Source organism: Canis lupus, chromosome 26, assembly GCF_048164855.1.
Source record: "Canis lupus baileyi chromosome 26, mCanLup2.hap1, whole genome shotgun sequence".
In the NCBI taxonomy this organism is placed as follows: Eukaryota; Metazoa; Chordata; class Mammalia; order Carnivora; family Canidae; genus Canis; species Canis lupus.
The window spans coordinates 25,895,978-25,916,794 of record NC_132863.1 but is presented as its reverse complement, the minus strand read 5'-3'; the positions used below and the strand labels follow the sequence as shown (position 1 = coordinate 25,916,794).

The 20,817-nt window shown below is 38.9% G+C and overlaps 1 protein-coding gene across 14 annotated transcripts in view; it reads left to right on the top strand.

Annotated features, from left to right (window-relative positions):
* The window catches only part of NCOA6 (nuclear receptor coactivator 6), a 91,129-nt gene that overhangs the window by 32,704 nt on the left and 37,608 nt on the right, over positions 1–20,817 (top strand). For all 14 annotated transcript variants that reach the window (XM_072800687.1, XM_072800684.1, XM_072800693.1 and 11 more), the window contains 2 exons: positions 4,956–5,111; positions 10,103–10,225. In XM_072800687.1, the coding sequence (XP_072656788.1) occupies positions 4,956–5,111; positions 10,103–10,225 (279 nt within the window). The remainder of the gene's footprint in view (positions 1–4,955; positions 5,112–10,102; positions 10,226–20,817) is intronic.

The following is a 20,817-nucleotide window of genomic DNA, read 5'->3' as shown; positions in this document are numbered from 1 at the left end:
AAAATATGCAGTAAAGTATTACTAATCATAGTCACTATACTGTACGTTACATCCCTATGACAACAACTGGAACTTTGTACCTTTTGACCCCCTTTACCCATTTCACCCACTCCCCACCCCTCATCTTCAACCTCTGTCAACTACCATTCTGTTCCCTATATCTACGAACTTGGTGTTTTTGGTTTGGTTTTGTTTTGTTTTGTATTTTAAGATTCCACATGTCAGTAAGATCTTACTGTATTTGTCTGCTTATTTCACTTACCATAATGCCCTGAGGGTTCATCCATGTTTGTTGTAAATGGCAAAATTCTTATTTATAGCTGAATAATACTCCATTAGATATATATATATATGTGAGATTGATATATATTATATATATATTGATATATATAGGTTGATATATATATATACATATATATGTGTGTATATATATATATAATGGGTTTATGTATTTCCTCACATTTTTTCACATTTTCTTTGTTCATTCATCTATCCACAGACATTTAGGTTGTTTCCATATATTGCTTTTATAAATAATGCTGCAGTGAACATGAGGGGTCTAGATATCTTTTTGAGTTATTGGTTTTGTTTTCTTCAGGCAAATACTCAAAAATAGAATTGCTGGATCATATGTTTTATTTTTAATTTTTTTGAGGAAACTCCATACTGTTTTCCACAAACTGGCAGCACCAGTTTACATTCTTACTAACACTATGCGAAGGTTCCTCTTTTCTCTACATCCTTGCCAATACTTTTTTTTTTTGGTCGTTAATAACCATTCTAACAGATATGAGATGATACCTCATTGTGGTTTTGATTTGCATTTCCATAATGATTAGTGACGTTGATCACCTTCCATCTACCTGTTGGTCATCTACATGTAGTCTTTGGAAAAAAGTCTATTCAGATCTTCTGCCCAATTTTTAATTGGATTGTTTGGATTTTTGCTAGCAAATTGTCTCATTTCTTTATGTATTTTGGATATTAATTCCTTATCAGATGCATGATTTGCAAATATTTTCTCCCATTTAGTAGATTACCTTTTCATTTTCTTGATGGTTTCCTTTGCTCTGCAGAAGCTTTTTAGTTTGATGTGGTTCCACTTGTTAGTTTCTGTTTCTTTTGCTTTTAGTGTCACATTTTTAAAAAATTGCCAAGACCAATGTTAAGGAGCTTACCACCTATGTTTTCTTCTAGTTTTATGGTTTCAGGTCTTACATCAAGTCTTTAATCTATTTTGAGTTAACTTTTGTGTATGGTATAAGATAGTGATCCAGTTTCATTCCTTTGCATGTGGCTGTCTAGTTTCCCCAGCATCATTTATTGAAGTGACTGTCCTTTGCATATTCTTGGCTTCTTTGTCATAAATGAATCGACCATATATGTGTGGGTTTATTTCTGGGCTTTCTATTTTGTTTCATTAATCTGTGTGGTTTTTTTTATGCCAATACCATACTGTTATTATTACTATAGCTATGTAATATAGCTTGAAATCAGAGGTAGAATTTGTTTTTAAATAAAAAATGCTGTTGTATTACTTTTAACTACATGGAGAAACTGAACATGATAAGGTATTGCTTAACATAGTAATCCTTAAATTATCTGCTCTAATGTATAGGAGTTAATTCTTAAGACCCATGTTTATTTATTGTTTTTAACACTCCAAACTTCAGTTTCCATTCCTTCCTTCAATACTGGAGCTTGAAGGCCCCTTAAAGCTTAAAAAAACTTTTATTTCATGGTTCTACTTAAACGTACATGAAATATGTTTTCTTAAGTTTTATTTATTTATTTTTAAGATTCTCTTTTATTTATTCATGAGAGACACAGGCAGAGGGAGAAGCAGACTCCCTGTGGGGAGCCTGATGCAGGATTCGATCCCGGGACCCCAGGATCATGACCTGAGCCAAAGGCAGACACTCAACCACTGAACCACCCAGGTGCCCCATTTTCTTAAATTTTAGATGAAAGGTTACCCAGCTGGCAGCTTGCTGTGTTATGGCTCTACTTTCGTTTTTTTTTGTTTTTTTAATGTCTGAATTTCATTGCCGATGCTTTTAAAATTGAAATATTTTACATACAAATCCAGACTTTGGATTTAGCACTAAAAATGAAAGATCTATAAACACTGAACTCTCTTTTCCTGATGGTGCTCAGGAGCAGCTTCTATTTAGGGCAGGCCCTCATCTCACATTGCTCCTCTCTGGCTTCTTCATACATTTAGACCCACATGTCTGGGTCTTGTGGGCATTTGTGTTTTTGAACCTTGGTTTAGATGTTCTGAATCATTCCTGGTTAGAAATGATTTCCATTTCTTTCTACTCTCATCGACAAAAAAAGCCTAGATTTTATTATTTTCTTTTTTAAAAAAAGATTTACTTATTTAATTTGTGAGAGAGGGAGCACGAAGGGTGAGGAGAGAGAGAATCTCAAGCCGACTCCACACCGAGCTTGGAGCCCAAAGTGGGGCTCAATCTCAGCACCCTGAGAGCATGACCTGAGCTGAAACCAAGAGTTGGATGCTTAACTGACTGTGCCACCCAGGCACCTCTAGATTTTATTCTTCTATCACAAATCCTGATGTGATCAAGTAGTGATTAGAGTTTTAGGCTTAAAAAAAAAAAAAAAGAGTTTTAGGCTTAGTGTTGTTTTTCTTTTCCTTTGAGATTTGATGTTAGGAGGAAAGCTGTCATTTTCTCAAGGGCTTTGTATGTGTGTTTTTTCTGTGTAAAGCATAGTATTAGGGAATGTTATGTGTTAAAGTTGCAGTTACTGCCATCATTGTCACCATAATTATGGTCAGAATATAATATAAGAGCTTTTCCAGCTTAGAACAGCATACATGAAATTAAATATATATTATAGTTGTAATTTATCATATTACACAGGGAAAACTGTGTGAGTGAGCATGAAATTGTTCATTGCTCTTAATTATTCACATTTTTTCTTGATTTAAATTGCTGAATCAGGGGCTCTTGGCTGGCTCAGCTGGTAGAATTTGTGACCTTGACCTCCAGGTTGTGAGTTCAAGCACCACAGTGGGGCTTTAATTTTGCATTACAAAATAAAAGGTAGATAGATAGCTGAATCAGTTTATTTGTGGCTTTCAAATAAATTACCAAACCCAGATTTATGATGTTATCACCAAATATAAGATTGTATTCTTGGTCCAAAAGTATATTAAGTCAAATCTTCTCAGGTATGATAGAAGTTAAAATTTTTGATAAAATATAACCATTTTATAGACAAGGATTTTTAAATAACCATATCACAAATAGATAATACCATAAACAAATTTGATGTTTGTTTAAACTTTGTATAAAATTCTAGTACTCTTTAGATTGAGAAGAAGCCCTATAGTACCTAACACTCCATGGAATCAGGATCTCTAGCTTTCCTACTTTTTGCTATTCAGAGGCATAAGTGTCATGGAAAGTAAATTGACCTGAGAATCAGAGCTGGATGTTAATGCCATCTCTGATGCTGGTAGGTGACCACAAGATTCTAGGCAGATCACAGCCTCTCTTGGCCTCAGTTTCCTCATCTGTAAAATAGACTTGAACTAATTATTGCCTAATCCTTTCTAAATTTCTGTGGTTGTATTACCTCACTGCTCTTAGCAAGTAGTTTCTTTTTTCCACATTAGAACAAGTGAACTCCATGTTTGGATAAGTTAACTTTCAATGTATAGTGGTATTGGAGCTAGAAGGGGCTTTAGGCAACATGTAGGTACTTTCCTCGGTCTGTAGGTAGATCTGATTTGACAACACATATACCTGTATGACCCATTTCCTTTATATCGAAATGCAAACTGAATAGAGGATACCAAAGATTTAATTTAGCCAAGTTCATAACAAAAGGGAAAATTATGTTGTCTGGGTTGTTGAAAAAAAATTTTTTATCAGCTAATTGGGACTGGGATTTACTTTTCCATCTGTAAAACACAATTACAAACAACACTTAACCTCCTCTATTAACTTTTGTATATTCTTTCAAAAACATGTCCTGCACCTGGGTGGCTCAGTGGTTGAGGGTCGTCGACCTTTGGCTCAGGTCATGATCCGGAGTCCAGGGATCAAGTCCTGCATCAGGCTCCCAGGAAGGAGCCTGCTTCTTCCTCTGTCTATATCTCTGCCTCTCTCTCTGTGTGTGTTTCTCATGAATAAATAAATGAAATCTTAAAAAAAAAAAGTCCTAAAGTTTGCATTGACTTTTCACACTTGTTGAAATGTAATGTTTTCATATCCTCACTGAAGCTTTGTTATCAAATTACATTGTTTTTTTTTTCCTTCAGGGTGCTTCAGTAAAAATTATACTCTTAAAGCAGGGGAAAAAATTTAGATCAAAAATGACTTAAACCCTTCTTAAATTGAAGCATTTATAGGACATTGGAAGAAATGTTTTCTCCCTCTCTGTGACTATCTTGCACAGAGATACTCATTAATATTTAAATATGAATATGAACTGGCATAATCTGCATCCCATTTTTTACAGAATTTCACTGAAATTTGAGACTACATGGTCTCATGATGCCAGTTCACATACATTTAACTGAGTCCAGAACTAGACCCTAGTCTATTCATTTAAACTTATCTCTCTTCTCTCTTGCATTCCCTTCTCCATCTTACTGCTTTCCATGTATTCAGTGTGTGTGTCAGATCCTATTCTAGGGTTTGGACATATATTTTCTCATTTAGTACTCAAAATCTCATGAAGTAGTTTTTACATGAAGAGGAAGGTAAGTTTCAGAAAACTTAAATAATTTGTTCATGGTCACCCAGGTGCTAAGTGGTAGAGCTGGGATTTGATTTGAAATCTACCTAATGCCAAAGACACCTCTCAAAGCTACTGCAAGCCAATGCTCTGCCTTGTTCTTTTGCTTTTGGTTTGTTTGTTTCATGTTTTCTGGTGGCTAAAAAATTACTAATATTAATTTGCTTTCTTTCATGACCAAGAATCCAGCAAGCTAAAGGTACAGAAGGTGGAGCCCTGGAACAGTGTGCGTGTGACATTCAACATCCCCCGGGAAGCAGCGGAGCGGTTACGGATCTTGGCTCAGAGCAACAACCAGCAGCTTCGGGATCTGGGGATCCTCTCCGTTCAAATTGAAGGTGCCCATCTGGACCCAAATCATAACAAGAGTAGGATGTAGAATTTTCTGTGCTGCTTGTCTGTTCCTCTCGTGTTTCAGAATGCCAGGTAACTCATGTAACCTGTGCTTCACATTGCAGCACCATAGGATAAAGAAGAATTGAGGCTTTGTCTGGATTCTGATGCTTTAGCATCCACAGTCTCAGACTCCATTCCCTTGCCTGATTTTGTCTGTCTGTCAGATTTGGAATTTATTGGCACCCTGACCAGGAACTGATTTGTCTTTTAAAGAATATATAATTTCATTTGTTTCCTTCAAATAAACATTAGTATTTTTTTCTTTATCTAACAGAGATTAGGAGGCCCTGAATAGTCCTTTTTGTAGCAGTATTCATTTTTCAAATATTTTGCCTTAGTGGTCTTTTCAAAATGAAAATACGCTACACACACACACACATACACACAGCTTAAAATCCCTGCTATGGCTTGCTATTGTTCACAGAATAAGGACCAAACTTTATACCAAGACATCATGGCTTTGCATGGTCTGACCTCCACCTTTCTCATCCAATCGTAACTCCTACAACTCTCTTCTCTTTGCTGTCTGTTCAAGCCTCTTTAGCTGCAGCCGTTTGCATTTATGTTTTCTCTATGTCCCTTACCATGCCCCCTCCTCTTACTTAACACTTACTCAGCCTTCAAGTTTATCAGCTTAAATCATCTTGAAAATATATTTTCTGAACTCCTTGATGAAGTCAGTGTTCTTTATGTGCTCTCACAAAAGTCTGGGTTTTTTCCTTAGATCATTTATGTCACACTTTCATCAGAGCAATTATTTGATTATTATTTTATTCCCCCCTAGATTGCAAGATCCAGTAGGGCAGAGGCTATGTCTGGTTTTGCTCACTATTGTAGCTCTGCTTGCCTGGAACATGTTAGGTTCCTTGGTAGACATATGTTGAATGAAAACAAGGAAAGTACACACATAATAGCACCACTTTGCTTTAGCACTTGGCATACAATGATAAGAATAATATGGTCCTTGCTGTTACGAACTCAAAAGAAACTCCTGACTTTAGTTAGGGAGACAAACCTGTGAGAGATATATAAGTACCAAGTATGGGGGAGCACAGAGGAAGTTAGAAATGATTATATATGTATTTTGAGAAATGGGGTAAACCCCATCATTTGATAAACAAGGGAATAGTGGTTTAAATAACAATCCATCTATTATGAAAAAAAAATTGGATTATCTAAAAGGATCCAGAAAAGTAAAATTTATTCACAGCAATCTGTAGGATATTGGATGAACTTTGGGGAAGAGTGGGAGTAAAACAACTATTGCCTGCAATAAAACTAGATAGGCTGCTTATGTTTTATAGAACATAGAAGTGGTTTCTTAAAAACTAAATGTTTTATAGTCTCTGTTACCTATTTATGTGAGTTAAAAGGGCTTTGAACCTTATGTGGTAGTGTTTCCTACTGGAGAAAGGAAACACCAGTTTCTTCTTTTAATCAGACCTACGTCCTATAAGTTCTTTTTAAAAGGATAAAATGCGGGATCCCTGGGTGGCACAGCGGTTTAGCGCCTGCCTTTGGCCCAGGGCGCGATCCTGGAGACCCAGGATCGAATCCCACATCAGGCTCCCGGTGCATGGAGCCTGCTTCTCCCTCTGCCTGTGTCTCTGCCTCTCTCTCTCTCTCTCTGTGACTATCATAAAAAAATAAAAATTAAAAAAAAAAAAAAAGGATAAAATGCTGGCTCCTCTTTATTGTTAACGCTGTAGATTAAAGCATAAGTACCATCAGGGATGTAAAATAGATAACATATATTTCAAGAAGTTATGAAATTCACAAATGGCAATGATTATCACATTACAGGAAAGAGTTCTTTAACTTTTTAGGAAGTACATATGTGTTCCAGGTGATCTCCTTTTCTCCACACTCCCTCAGAATTCAGACAGAATCTAAAGTGGTGGCAGAAGCTTTGCTTTTGTAAAACTGGTAACAAGCTGATGCCTTTGTATATTGTAAGAAGAGATGTTGCCACGCCATGGTGTCTGCTGCAGGGGTTCAGGGACAGGTTATTCTCCCAACAGCCTATTTTCCATTGAAGAACACTCTCTGTACCCTTCCTTTTCTGAGTTTTAGCCAGGGAGTTGGGAAGACATCTTTTTCGAGGACATTTCGTGACCCCTCCATTCATGGTGATTTAAAGCAGAAGTCTGCAAACTTTTTCTGTAAAGGGCCAGAGAATATTTTTGGCTTTGTGGAACCTAAGACCGCTGTCACACAATTCCAGTCTGGTTGTAGTACAAGACAGCCATAAGCAATATGTAAGTGAATGAACATGGATGTCTTCCCAGCAACACTTTAATTATTACAGGCAGCAGGCTAGATTGAGCCCATAGGTTGTGGTTTGCTGACCCCTAATCAGCAAGTTTGGGAGCCTCATGTGTGTTTCTTTGATACCAGTTAGCTTATATGCAGTTGGCAATTAGGGGAATGATAGTAATATAATGTGGAAATTGTGTGTATTCATATAAACAAGACAAGGGAAGCTGGAATAGTGGAAATAGATGATTATCTAAAAGAAAAAAAAAAAAAAACCTCAGCTGCTGCATAGGTGGGAAGTCCTTTCAGCTCTATTTTAAGATAATTAATCTGAACTTACATTCAGATACCTTTCCCCAGAAGTGCATCCCCAGACTTAGCTTGTGACGTTTTACTTCCTCCTGAGCTTGCAGCCTCATTGGTTCAGGAGCTCTACTGCATCTGCATTATCTCAGCACCTGATTACAGCATTGACACCGTAAACGTTTCTGGATATGTTGCTTCCATCAGTTACTGTTTTTATTAGAGTGCTGGTTACAAAACCAATAGCGTTTTAAGGTTCCAGCAACACTTTTTCCCATAAAAGCTATTTTCAGCATGAGATTTGACAGAATGTGGGATTTTCCAGGAATGTATTCATCATATAGAAAATGCCTGTAATTCTTCGTAAGGTTATAAGATGACAATTCATAATATATTTAATAAATAGCCAATGAGTGCTATTATGTATCAGACACTGTTCTGTGTCTTAAGGGTATAATTAGGGTGGCCATATAATTTATCAACCAAAATGACACTTTTGAGAGTAAAAAGGGTGCTATTAATAACTGTCCCTGAACGATAGATAAAAGGGAACTAGGGCAGATTTATGGTTACCCTTGTACAGTGATGGGGGAGGCAGACAAGAAATCAAGTGAATGAGTAAGTCATTACTCATTCGGGGATATGGACTGAAGATATAACAAGATGTTCTGATAAGGGTGATCTATCCTTGGATAAGGCAGTTGGAGGTCTTTTGGGGCCTGTGATACTTAAGAGTACATGAAAATTGAGAAGTTGGCTTATGTGAAGAGAGCAGGAGAACTGTTAGAGACTGAGGGAATGACATGTGCAAAGGCCTTAAAGTGAGAAGCAGCTTTGTGTGCCTAAGAAACTATAAAAATATGCCACTAAGGCTGAATCCTTATTTAAGTAGAAAATAGTGAGTTGAGGTTAGAGAGGCAAGGTCTACATCTGGGCTGTTAATTGTGGTAGCCACCAGCCATCTATGGATTTTGAAGACTTAGCACTCCAAAAAAAAGAACATAAAATATATCATTAACTATTTGTATTAGTTATATGTTGAAATAATAATACATTGAATATACTGGGTAAATATATTACGGTTAATTTCACCTTTTTTTTTAACCTTTTTACTATGGTTTCTAGAAAATTTAAAATCATATGTGTGGTTCATATGTCCATTTCAAAAATAATACACTTTCTGCTTAGAATGTTTTAGCAGTTTTGGTATATTAATAGTTCCTTCTCTTCATTGGAAACCCTCAAGATCTGTAGTCTCTTTTTTTCCTTTCATTCCTGACTCCCATAGGCAATTTAGAGTATCTGATAGTTCTGGTGATTGGTCCCTTATTAGTAGGATGTTTGTGCCCTATGACCAGTCTACCTGCCTGGTTGAAATACTGAATACATAAAGGTGACTTTATCAGTGACAAGACAGAGGAAACTATTGTGCTGTCATTAGCTTTCTGCTTTGTTATCTGTTTCTATAAACCAGGACCCCACGGTATGGAATGATGCCAGAAGGATGCGGATCAATACAAGGTTTCCTTTCACTTCCTTAACCGCCAGCTAGCTATACTCTATCTGTCCACTAGGTGGTGATGTCATCCAGAGTAACAATAGTCAAACTTTTGGATTAAGTGCAGGAAGTTTCCTGAAATTTGTTTCTTTTTATAATTAAACCAAGTGGAATTTAAGTTATCTCTAAGTTTAGAGTTACCTCAAATTAATTGTAATGCTTATAATTATGTTACCTACCAGGATATTGTGAGGTTCAAATGAGATAAAATCTTGTAAGCATTAAAAACTGTACAAATGTTGGTTTGATCATTAGATGCTGTAAAAGTAGATTAGTAGCAACCTACCTACTCTTTATTGCATGAATATCTCTAATGGATACCTGTTTATGTTGCAGTTGTTGAAAGGGAAATGATGTTTTGCTCACAAATATACCATCATATGTTCTTTCTCCATTAAACCTATTCATGTCTCTACCTTCTGATTGTAAATTCCCGAAAGGTAATCTAGGATTTTGAGAATTTGAGAGCATTTTCTTCCTTCTCACGCTCATAGACACACATGCACACATGCATACACCATGAGCTACTTGAACATAGATACTCAGAGTTACAAGCCATCTCCTGACACTATCATTCACAATTGCCTATCTGCTAGATTGTGAGGATTGTTATGTTCTCCTTGTTCTTCATGTAAATAAACCTACTCAAATGAAGTTGAAGGAAGACCTATATAGTATTGAACTTAAACCTTTTGTGGTGGTAAGCTTACCATAATTCTTCAAAAACACAAAAAACTAAAGTTCTTGTGTACCTGTTTTTAAGCAACATTTGCATCTTATTCTGATGGTTTCCTTTTTATAACCTATCATTTTCAGGGGAAGGTGCTATCAACCTGGCTTTGGCTCAGAACCGAAGCCAAGATGTGAGAATGAATGGACCCATGGGAGCCGGAAATTCAGTTAGGATGGAGGCAGCATTTCCCATGGCCGGTGGTCCAGGTGAGGTCTCCCGTTCAATTGTAGGACATTTTACTGGTTTACTTGTTTCTCTTTATTTGCTAATGTATAATCATTTGGGTCCTGCAAAATAGATGGGGGTTTCTGGCACATCTCTGTTTTCTGGTTTAGGAAAGTAAGATTTAAATCTCTCTTAGGAGGGCAGAGTCACAGAGCATGGGTTCATGCTTAAAGGTAAATACATGAGCACTGAGCTGTGCAGGAAACATTTATTAAGTTCTTTTTAGACGACAGGACCTCTGCTAAGTGTTGGAGATATACATGAATAAAATATTTTCTACCCTCAGAATGTTTATAGCATAGTAGAGAATGTAGTTTTCCAACTCCCACTTTCTCTGAGGCTGAGAATCTGTGACCTGAGAGTTCTTGTGTGCTTACATGGAATCTGAAGAAGCATGTGAAAGAATATGTGTTTTTGGTACTTAGAAATTGAAAGAGTTATAAATTATTTGCTAAATTTTCCAGTAAAACAAATTTCTTCTTTAAAGATTGAACTCAATATTCTGAGTCACAGAATACTAGAATTGAGGAGTGCCTGGGTGGCTAAGTCGATTAAGTGTCTGCCTTTGGCTCAGGTCATGATCTCAGGGTCCTGGAATCAAGCCCTACTTCAGGCTCCCTGCTCGGTGGCATGTCTGCTTTTCTCTCTCCCTCTGCCTGCTGTTCTCCCTTCTTATTCTCTCTCTCTGTCAAATAAATAAATGAATAAAATCTTAAAAATATATATATTAGAGGAACGCCTGGTTGACTCAGTGGTTTAGCATCTGCCTTCAGCTCAGGGCGTGATCCCACAGTCCTGGGATTGAGTCCCGCATCGGACTCCCTGGAGTGAGCCTGCTTTTCCCTCTATGTCTCTGCCTCACTCTCTGTGTCTCTCGTGAATAAACAAATAATTTCAAATTATTATTAAAAATATATATATTAGAATTGAGTTGGCTTTCAGGGTGTGTGGTGGGTCAGTCAGGTAAGCATCTGACTCTTGATTCCAGCTCAGGTCATGATCTCAGGGTTGTGAGATCAATCACCCTGCATCAAGCTCTGCACTGGGCATGGACCTGTTTGGGATTCTCTCTCTCCCTCCGCTCCTATCCCCCTAAAAAAGGGGAGAAATTGAGTTGGCTCTCATTTAAAGCTGAGGAAACTCCAGGGGCACCTGGATGTCTCAATCGGTTAAGTATCTGCCTTGGGCTCAGGTCATGATCCAAGGGTCCTGGAATGGAGCCCCAAGTAAGGTTCCCTGCTCAGTGGAGAGCCTGCTTCTCCCTCTCCCTCTGCCCCTTCCCCTGTGCATGTACACACACTCTTTCTCTCTCTCTCAAATAAAAATCTAAAAAAAAAAAAAAAAAAAAAAAAGAAGCTGAGGAAACTCTCTGGAGCTCACAGAAAGGAAGCAGTTTACCCTGGGTCAAATCGCAATAGGCTAATATCACAGATCTAACTCCCAGTCTAGTGCTCTTTGCACTACACTAGTGGCTTTCAGACTTTTTCTGCTGCAAGACCTTTTATTCAGATAAACAGAAAAGCACGCTGCTGCAGTTGAAGCAGAGTAAGTAACCACCTGAAACTATACCCAGTCATTCACCTCCCTTACCTAGCACAGTAGCTCATGAAGAAATACAGTAGAACGGAGAGGCTCAATTTATAAACCATTACTGAACTTGGCCATATAAAATTGAAACTAGATTTTTATCCTGGCAGTGCCATTTCCTGGTTACCCCACACTAGTCCCTACACCTCTCTAAGCAGCAGTTTCTTCACCTAAAAAATGAGGTAATATTGCTTATAATCTTTTGAGCTCGTGCTTGAAGTTGGATGAGCCCTGAGCCATGAAGCTGATGTTTACAGAGTTCCTGTGATATATCTGGACCTGTGCTATTAGACTGTTATGGAATACCACATAGTAGATGTACCTATTGTAGGGGGTCAGTAGTTATAGTTCTCCACTAAAGTCTGAGCATTTGGTATTGTGGTAGCTTGATGAGAGATAATCAGTGATGCTCTTGCCAGTACTAAAGAACCAGAGTGGAAAGAGTCTAGTCAAGTTGCATATAGTTAGTGAAAGAATAGATCTAGGATGAGGAGGACCAATAGTCAGAATAGTTGAAATTTTTCCAGAATTGGTGAAAGATGTGAATCCTCAGAAATCCTGACCAATGTAAATAAAAATAAATCCACATTTGACACAAATTGTAAAACTGTAGAACATGAAAAACAAAGAGAATGTTAAAAACAACTCAAAAGACCAGTTATTTACAAATAAAAAGCTGTCAGATCACAGCTGATTTCTTAGCAGCAACACTGAAAACCAGGAAACCCTGAAACAATATTTTCAAAGTGATGAGAGAGTAATTGACAGGCTAGAATTTTAAACCTACCTATACTATAAAGAGTAGTATAAAATAGATATTTTCAAAGACACTAAGAGAAGGTACCATTAACAGACTCTTGCTAATTTGAACTGCTCAAGAATCTACTTCAGAAAGAAGAAATTGAACCTAAAATGGAAGAAATAAGATCTAGGAGGAATGCTGAGCTAAATAATTGGTCAACATGGGTTAAATCTAAATAAATATTGGCTCATTTAGCAATAATGATTGTCACATGTTTAGACTTTAAGTCAAGTGTGTCTTGACAAAAGATACCATTAAAATAATAGAGGGGCACCTGGGTGGCCTCAGTCAGTTAAGCATCTGCCTTCGGCTCAGGTCTTGATCCTGGGGTCCTGGGGTCCAACCCCACATCAAGCCCTACATCAGGCTCCCTGCGGGGAATCTGCTTCTCCCTCTGCTCCTCCCCCTGCTTCTGTATGCACACACTCTCTCGCTCTCAAATAAATAAATAAAAATAAAATAATAGAAATAAAATGTATAACTTCTAAACTAGTAATGGAGGGGTAAAAAGGGAGGACATGTTGGAAAAAATCCAAGAAAATTAGGAAAATAGCACAGAAACAAATAGGAAAACACCATAGAAAAAGAAGGGGTAAAGAGCTGGGTGGGGGGAATCCCTGGGTGGCTCAGTGATTTAGCGCCTGCCTTCAGCCCAGGGCATGATCCTAGAGTCCCGGCATCGAGTTCCACATTGGGTTCCCTGCATGGAGCCTGCTTTTCCCTCTGCCTGTGTCTCTGTGCCTCTCTCTCTCTCTCTCTCTCTCTCTGTGTGTCTCTCATGAATAAATAAATAATAAAATCTTAAAAAAAAAAAAGAAAGAGCCAGGGGTATCATTAAAAAAAAGAAAAAAGTATCATAAAATGATAAAATGAATCAAAATATACTAGCAATTAATAGTAAATGTATTGTGAACACTGATAGAGATAGTGATTAATCAAGTTGAATAATAATCTCAGATTTAGTTATGTGCTCTTACAGGAAGCACATAAAACATAAGGATTTGGTTTATAGTTAAAAGGATGGAAAAAAGATAATCCAGGTGAATATTAACCAAGAAAAGAGATATAACAATATTTTCATAAGATAAAACACACTTAAGATAAAAAAGCATTACTGAGGATAAATAGGGCTGCTGTATGATATAAAATGAAGTAGTCATCAGAAAGACAGCTAAACTTTTATGTACTTAATAACCTAGCATCAAGATATATGAGGCAAAAGTGGACAGGATTACATGGAGGTATCCTCTTAGGGAAGATATTAACAGACCTGTGTTAGTAATTAATGTATGGAGCTTATTTTGAAAATTAGTAAGGATAACACTTGAATAACATAAGATAGTTTACTATAATGGATATATAATTCAAAATTTCTTAATATTTACAAGCATAAATGGAACATTATACAAATTGATCATGTATTTTTCTAAAATCAACTTTCAGTAAATACCAAATATTGGGGAGCACCTAGGTGGCTCAGTGGTTGAGCATCTGCCTTCGGGTGAGGTCATAATCCCAGGGTCCTGGGATCGAGTCCCACATCAGGCTCCCTGCAGGCAGCCTGCTTCACCCTCTGCCTATGTTTGTGCCCCATCTCTGTGTCAAATAAACGAATATTGGTATCGACAGATCATAGTCTTTGACCACAATACAGTTTTTTTTAATTTATTTTTTATTGGTGTTCAATTTACCAACATACAGAATAACCCCCAGTGCCCGTCACCCATTCACTCCCACCCCCAGCCCTCCTCCCCTTTTACCACCCCTAGTTCGTTTCCCAGAATTAGCAGTCTTTACGTTCTGTCTCCCTTTCTGATATTTCCCACACATTTCTTCTCCCTTCCTTTATATTCCCTTTCACTATTATTTATATTCCCCAAATGAATGAGAACATATAATGTTTGTCCTTCTCCGATTGACTTACTTCACTCAGCATAATACCCTGCAGTAGCATCCACGTTGAAGCAAATGGTGGGTATTTGTCATTTCTAAAGGCTGAGTAATATTCCATTGTATACATAAACCACATCTTCTTTATCCATTCATCTTTCGATGGACACCGAGGCTCCTTCCACAGTTTGGCTATTGTGGCCACTGCTGCTATAAACATCGGGGTGCAGGTGTCCCTGCGTTTCATTGCATCTGTATCTTTGGGGTAAATCCCCAACAGTGCAATTGCTGGGTCGTAGGGCAGGTCTATTTTTAACTCTTTGAGGAACCTCCACACAGTTTTCCAGAGTGGCTGCATCAGTTCACATTCCCACCAACAGTGTAAGAGGGTTCCCTTTTCTTCGCATCCTCTCCAACATTTGTGGTTTCCTGCCTTGTTAATTTTCCCCATTCTCACTGGTGTGAGGTGGTATCTCATTGTGGTTTTGATTTGTATTTCCCTGATGGCAAGTGATGCAGAGCATTTTCTCATGTGCATGTTGGCCATGTCTATGTCTTCCTCTGTGAGATTTCTGTTCATGTCTTTTGCCCATTTCATGATTGGATTGTTTGTTTCTTTGGTGTTGAGTTTAATAAGTTCTTTATAGATCTTGGAAACTAGCCCTTTATCTGATATGTCATTTGCAAATATCTTCTCCCATTCTGTAGGTTGTCTTTTAGTTTTGTTGACTGTATCCTTTGCTGTGCAAAAGCTTCTTATCTTGATGAAGTCCCAATAGTTCATTTTTGCTTTTGTTTCTTTTGCCTTCGTGGATGTATCTTGCAAGAAGTTACTGTGGCTGAGTTCAAAAAGGGTGTTGCCTGTATTCTTCTCTAGGATTTTGATGGAATCTTTTTTTTTCTTTTGTTTGTTTGTTTGTTTTTTTGTTTTTTGTTTTTTTTTTTATTTTGATGGAATCTTGTCTCACATTTAGATCTTTCATCCATTTTGAGTTTATCTTTGTGTATGGTGAAAGAGAGTGGTCTAGTTTCATTCTTCTGCATGTGGATGTCCAATTTTCCCAGCACCATTTATTGAAGAGACTGTCTTTCTTCCAACGGATAGTCTTTCCTCCTTTATCGAATATTAGTTGACCATAAAGTTCCACTTCCGGGTTCTCTATTCTGTTCCATTGATCTATGTGTCTGTTTTTGTGCCAGTACCACATTGTCTTGATGACCACAGCTTTGTAGTACAACCTGAAATCTGGCATTGTGATGCCCCCAGATATGGTTTTCTTTTTTTAAAATTCCCCTGGCTATTCAGGGTCTTTTCTGATTCCACACAAATCTTAAAATAATTTGTTCTAACTCTCTGAAGAAAGTCCATGGTATTTTGATAGGTATTGCATTAAACGTGTATATTGCCATGGGTAACATTGACATTTTCACAATATTAATTCTGCCAATCCATGAGCATGGAATATTTTTCCATCTCATTGTGTCTTCCTCAATTTCTTTCAGAAGTGTTCTATAGTTTTTAGGGTATAGATCCTTTACATCTTTGGTTGGGTTTATTCCTAGGTATCTTATGCTTTTGGGTGCAATTGTAAATGGGATTGACTCCTTAATTTCTCTTTCTTCAGGCTCATTGTTAGTGTATAGAAATGCCACTGATTTCTGGGCATTGATTTTGTATCCTGCAACGCTACCAAATTGCTGTATGAGTTCTAGCAATCTTGGGGTGGAGGCTTTTGGGTTTTCTATGTAGAGTATCATGTCATCGGCGAAGAGGGAGAGTTTGACTTCTTTGCCAATTTGAATGCCTTTAATGTCTTTTTGTTGTCTGATTGCTGAGGCTAGGACTTCCAGTACTATGTTGAATAGTAGTGGTGAGAGTGGACATCCCTGTCTTGTTCCTGATCTTGGGGGAAAGGCTCCCAGTGCTTCCCCATTGAGAATGATATTTGCTGTGGGCTTTTCGTAGATGGCTTTTAAGATGTTGAGGAATGTTCCCTCTATCCCTACACTCTGAAGAGTTTTGATCAGAAATGGATGCTGTATTTTGTCAAATGCTTTCTCTGCATCTAATGAGAGGATCATATGGTTCTTGGTTTTTCTCTTGCTGATATGATGAATCACATTGATTGTTTTACGGGTGTTGAACCAGCCTTGTGTCCCAGGGATAAATCCTACTTGGTCATGGTGAATAATTTTCTTAATGTACTGTTGGATCCTATTGGCCAGTATCTTGTTGAGAATTTTTGCATCCATGTTCATCAGGGATATTGGTCTGTAATTCTCCTTTTTGGTTGGGTCTTTGGTTTTGGAATTAAGGTGATGCTGGCCTCATAGAACGAATTTGGAAGTACTCCATCTCTTTCTATCTTTCCAGTTTTAGGAGAATAGGTATGGTTTCTTCTTTAAACGTTTGATAGAGGGATCCCTGGGTGGCGCAGCGGTTTGGCGCCTGCCTTTGGCCCAGGGCACGGTCCTGGAGACCCGGGATCGAATCCCACGTCGGGCTCCCGGTGCATGGAGCCTGCTTCTCCCTCTGCCTGTGTCTCTGCCTCTCTCTCTCTCTGTGTGTGACTATCATAAATAAATAAAAATTAAAAAAAAATAAACGTTTGATAGAATTCCCCTGGGAAGCCATCTGGCCCTGGACTCTTGTGTCTTGGGAGGTTTTTGATGACTGCTTCAATTTCCTCCCTGGTTATTGGCCTGTTCAGGTTTTCTATTTCTTCCTGTTCCAGTTTTGGTAGTTTGTGGCTTTCCAGGAATGCGTCCATTTCTTCTAGATTGCCTAATTTATTGGCGTATAGCTGTTCATAATATGTTTTTAAAATCGTTTGTATTTCCTTGGTGTTGGTAGTGATCTCTCCTTTCTCATTCATGATTTTATTAATTTGAGTCTTCTCTCTCTTCTTTTTAATAAGGCTGGCTAATGGTTTATCTATCTTATTAATTCTTTCAAAGAACCAACTCCTGGTTCTGTTGATCTGTTCCAAAGTTTTTCTGGTCTCGATTTCGTTGAGTTCTGCTCGAATCTTTATTAACTCTCATCTTCTCCTGGGTGTAGGATCTATCTGCTGTTTTTTCTCTAGCTCCTTTATGTGTAAGGTTAGCTTTTGTATTTGAGTTCTATCCAGTTTTTGAATGGATGCTTGTATTGCAATGTATTTCCCCCTTAGGACTGCTTTTGCTGCATCCCAAAGATTTTGAACGGTTGTATCTTCATTCTCATTAGTTTCCATGAATCTTTTTTAATTCTTCCTTAATTTCCTGGTTGACCCTTTCATCTTTTAGCAGGATGGTCCTTAACCTCCACGTGTTTGAGGTCCTTCCAAACTTCTTGTTGTGATTTAGTTCTAATTTCAAGGCATTATGGTCTGAGAATATGCAGGGGACGATCCCAATCTTTTGGTATCGGTTCAGACCCGATTTGTGACCCAGTATGTGGTCTATTCTGGAGAAAGTTCCATGTGCACTTGAGAAGAATGTGTATTCAGTTGAGTTTGGATGTGAAGTTCTGTAGATATCTGTGAAATCCATCTGGTCCAGTGTATCATTTAAAGCTCTCGTTTCTTTGGAGATGTTGTGCTTAGAAGACCTATCGAGTATAGAAAGAGCTAGATTGAAGTCACCAAGTATAAGTGTATTATTATCTAAGTATTTCTTCACTTTGGTTATTAATTGATTTATATATTTGGCAGCTCCCACATTCGGGGCATATATATTGAGGATTGTTAAGTCCTCTTGTTGGATAGATCCTTTAAGTATGAGATAGTGTCCCTCTTCATCTCTCACTACAGTCTTCGGGGTAAATTTTAGTTTATCTGATATAAGGATGGCTACCCCTGCTTTCTTTTGAAGACCATTTGAATGGTAAATGGTTCTCCAACCTTTTATTTTCAGGCTTTCTCCAACCTTTTATTTTCAGGCTGTAGGCTGTTCTAAAATGAGTCTCTTGTAGACAGCAAATAGATGGGTCCTGCTTTTTTATCCAGTCTGAAACCCTGCGCTTTTTGATGGGGTCATTAAGCCCGTTCACGTTCAGAGTTACTATTGAGAGATATGAGTTTAGTGTCATCATGATATCTATTCAGTCCTTGTTTTTGTGGATTGTTCCACTGAACTTCTTCTTAAAGGGGAATTTTAAGAGTCCCCCTTAAAATTTCTTGCAGAGCTGGTTTGGAGGTCACATATTCTTTCAGTTCCTGCCTGTCTTGGAAGCTCTTTATCTCTCCTTCCATTTTGAATGAGAGCCTTGCTGGAGAAAGTATTCTTGGTTGCATGTTCTTCTCATTTAGGACCCTGAATATATCCTGCCAGTCCTTTCTGGCCTGCCGGGTCTCTGTGGAGAGGTCTGCTGTTACCCTAATACTCCTCCCCATAAAAGTCAGGGATTTCTTGTCTCTTGCTGCTTTAAGGATCTTCTCTTTATCTTTGGCATTTGCAAGCTTCACTATTAAATGTCGAGGTGTTGAACGGTTTTTATTGATTTTAGGGGGGGATCTCTCTATTTCCTGGATCTGAATGCCCGTTTCCTTTCCCAGATTAGGAAAGTTTTCAGCTAGAATTTGTTCAAATACATATTCTGGCCCTCTGTCCCTTTCGGCGCCCTCGGGAACACCAATTAAACGTAGATTTTTCTTCCTCAGGCTGTCGTTTATTTCCCTTAATCTATCTTCATGGTCTTTTAATTGTCTCTTTTTTCCTCAGTTTCCCTCTTTGCCATCAACTTGTCTTCTATGTCACTTACTCGTTCTTCCACCTCGTTAACCCTCGTCGTTAGGACTTCTAGTTTGGATTGCATCTCATTCAATTGATTTTTAATTTCTGCCTGATTAGCTCTAAATTCTGCAGTCATGAAGTCTCTTGAGTCCTTTATGCTTTTTTCTAGAGCCACCAGTAGCTGTATAATAGTGCTTCTGAATTGCCTTTCTGACATTGAATTGTAATCCAGATTTTGTAACTCTGTGGGAGAGAGGACTGTTTCTGATTCTTTCTTTTGAGGTGAGGTTTTCCTTCTAGTCATTTTGCTCAGTGCAGAGTGGCCAAAAAGCAAGTTGTATTGGGAAAAGGAGAAAAAGAGAGGAGAGAAAGAAGGAAAGAAAAGAGAAAGAAAAAAAAAAAGGAAAGAAAAAAGAAAAAGAGAAAGAAAAAGAAAGAAAGGGAAAAAAAGGGTGGGGGAAGCAAACAAATCAAAAAGCAAAGCAAAACAAAAACAAAAAACAAAAAACCCACGGGGGAGTATCTTCTGATTCTGTATACTTTAAGTCCCTTGACTTCCCTTGGAACTTGTCCGTCTAGCTGGTCTTCTGGGGGAGGGGACTGTTGTGCTGATTTTCAGGTGTTAGCACTTGGGGGAGCTGCTCTGTCCCCTGCCTGGTGCAGGGCTCAGTGGGGGTTGTTTACCCCGTGAGGCCCCTGGAGGAACAACTCCAGTGGCTGCCGCAGCTCTGGAAACCTGGATTCAGCTCCCGCAGTAACTCCAGAGTTCTCGGTCTGCAGGGCCTGGAGGCTCCGGGGCGGGGCCGCTGATCTGCTCAGCTCGGGGCAGGGGCGTCCTTGTGGTCCTGGGCCCTCCGGGCCTCTGCCTGTCCCGGGGAGGCCGGATCCTGGGCTGTGTCTTGGGGCCCTGTGCTCCGGCCGCGCAGCCCCCTCCGCGGAGCCGCCGCCCGAGCCCCTCCGAGCTGCTCCCGCCCCGCAGCCCCCTCCGCGGAGCCGCCGCCCGAGCCCCTCCGAGCTGCTCCGGGTCCCGTGTGCGCGCTGCAGCCCTTAGGGAGCTCGGCGCAGTTGCTCTGTTACTGTCCCAGGGAGCCTCAGGGCATCCCCTCCCTCCTGGGGTCCTGCTCCCACTCCCTGCGAGCCCCTTTCCGCCAGGGAAGATTGGTGCAGCTCCTGCTTCTCCGTGACGGGGCTCTCCTGGCCTGGGGACACTCGCCCCGCCTCAGCCCGGCTCCTCGTGGGGCCCCTCCCCCTTGGAGGCCTTTTCTTTCTTTCTTTCTTTTTCCCCCCGTCTTCCTACCTTGATAGAAGCACGAACTCTTATCACTGTAGCATTCCAGTTGTTCTCTCTTTAAATCTCAGGCCGAATTCATAAATTTTCAGGATAATTTTAAGGTTTTCTAGGTAATTTGGTTGGGACAGGTGATTTGGGGACCCTACTCTTCCGCCATCTTGCCCCTCCTCTGACCACAATACAGTTAAGTCAGTGGCGAACAATCAAAATATCCCGTATTTCTAGAAAATTTAAAATACATTCTGAATATGCACGATTTTTTTTTTTTTTTGAATTCCTAATAGTCA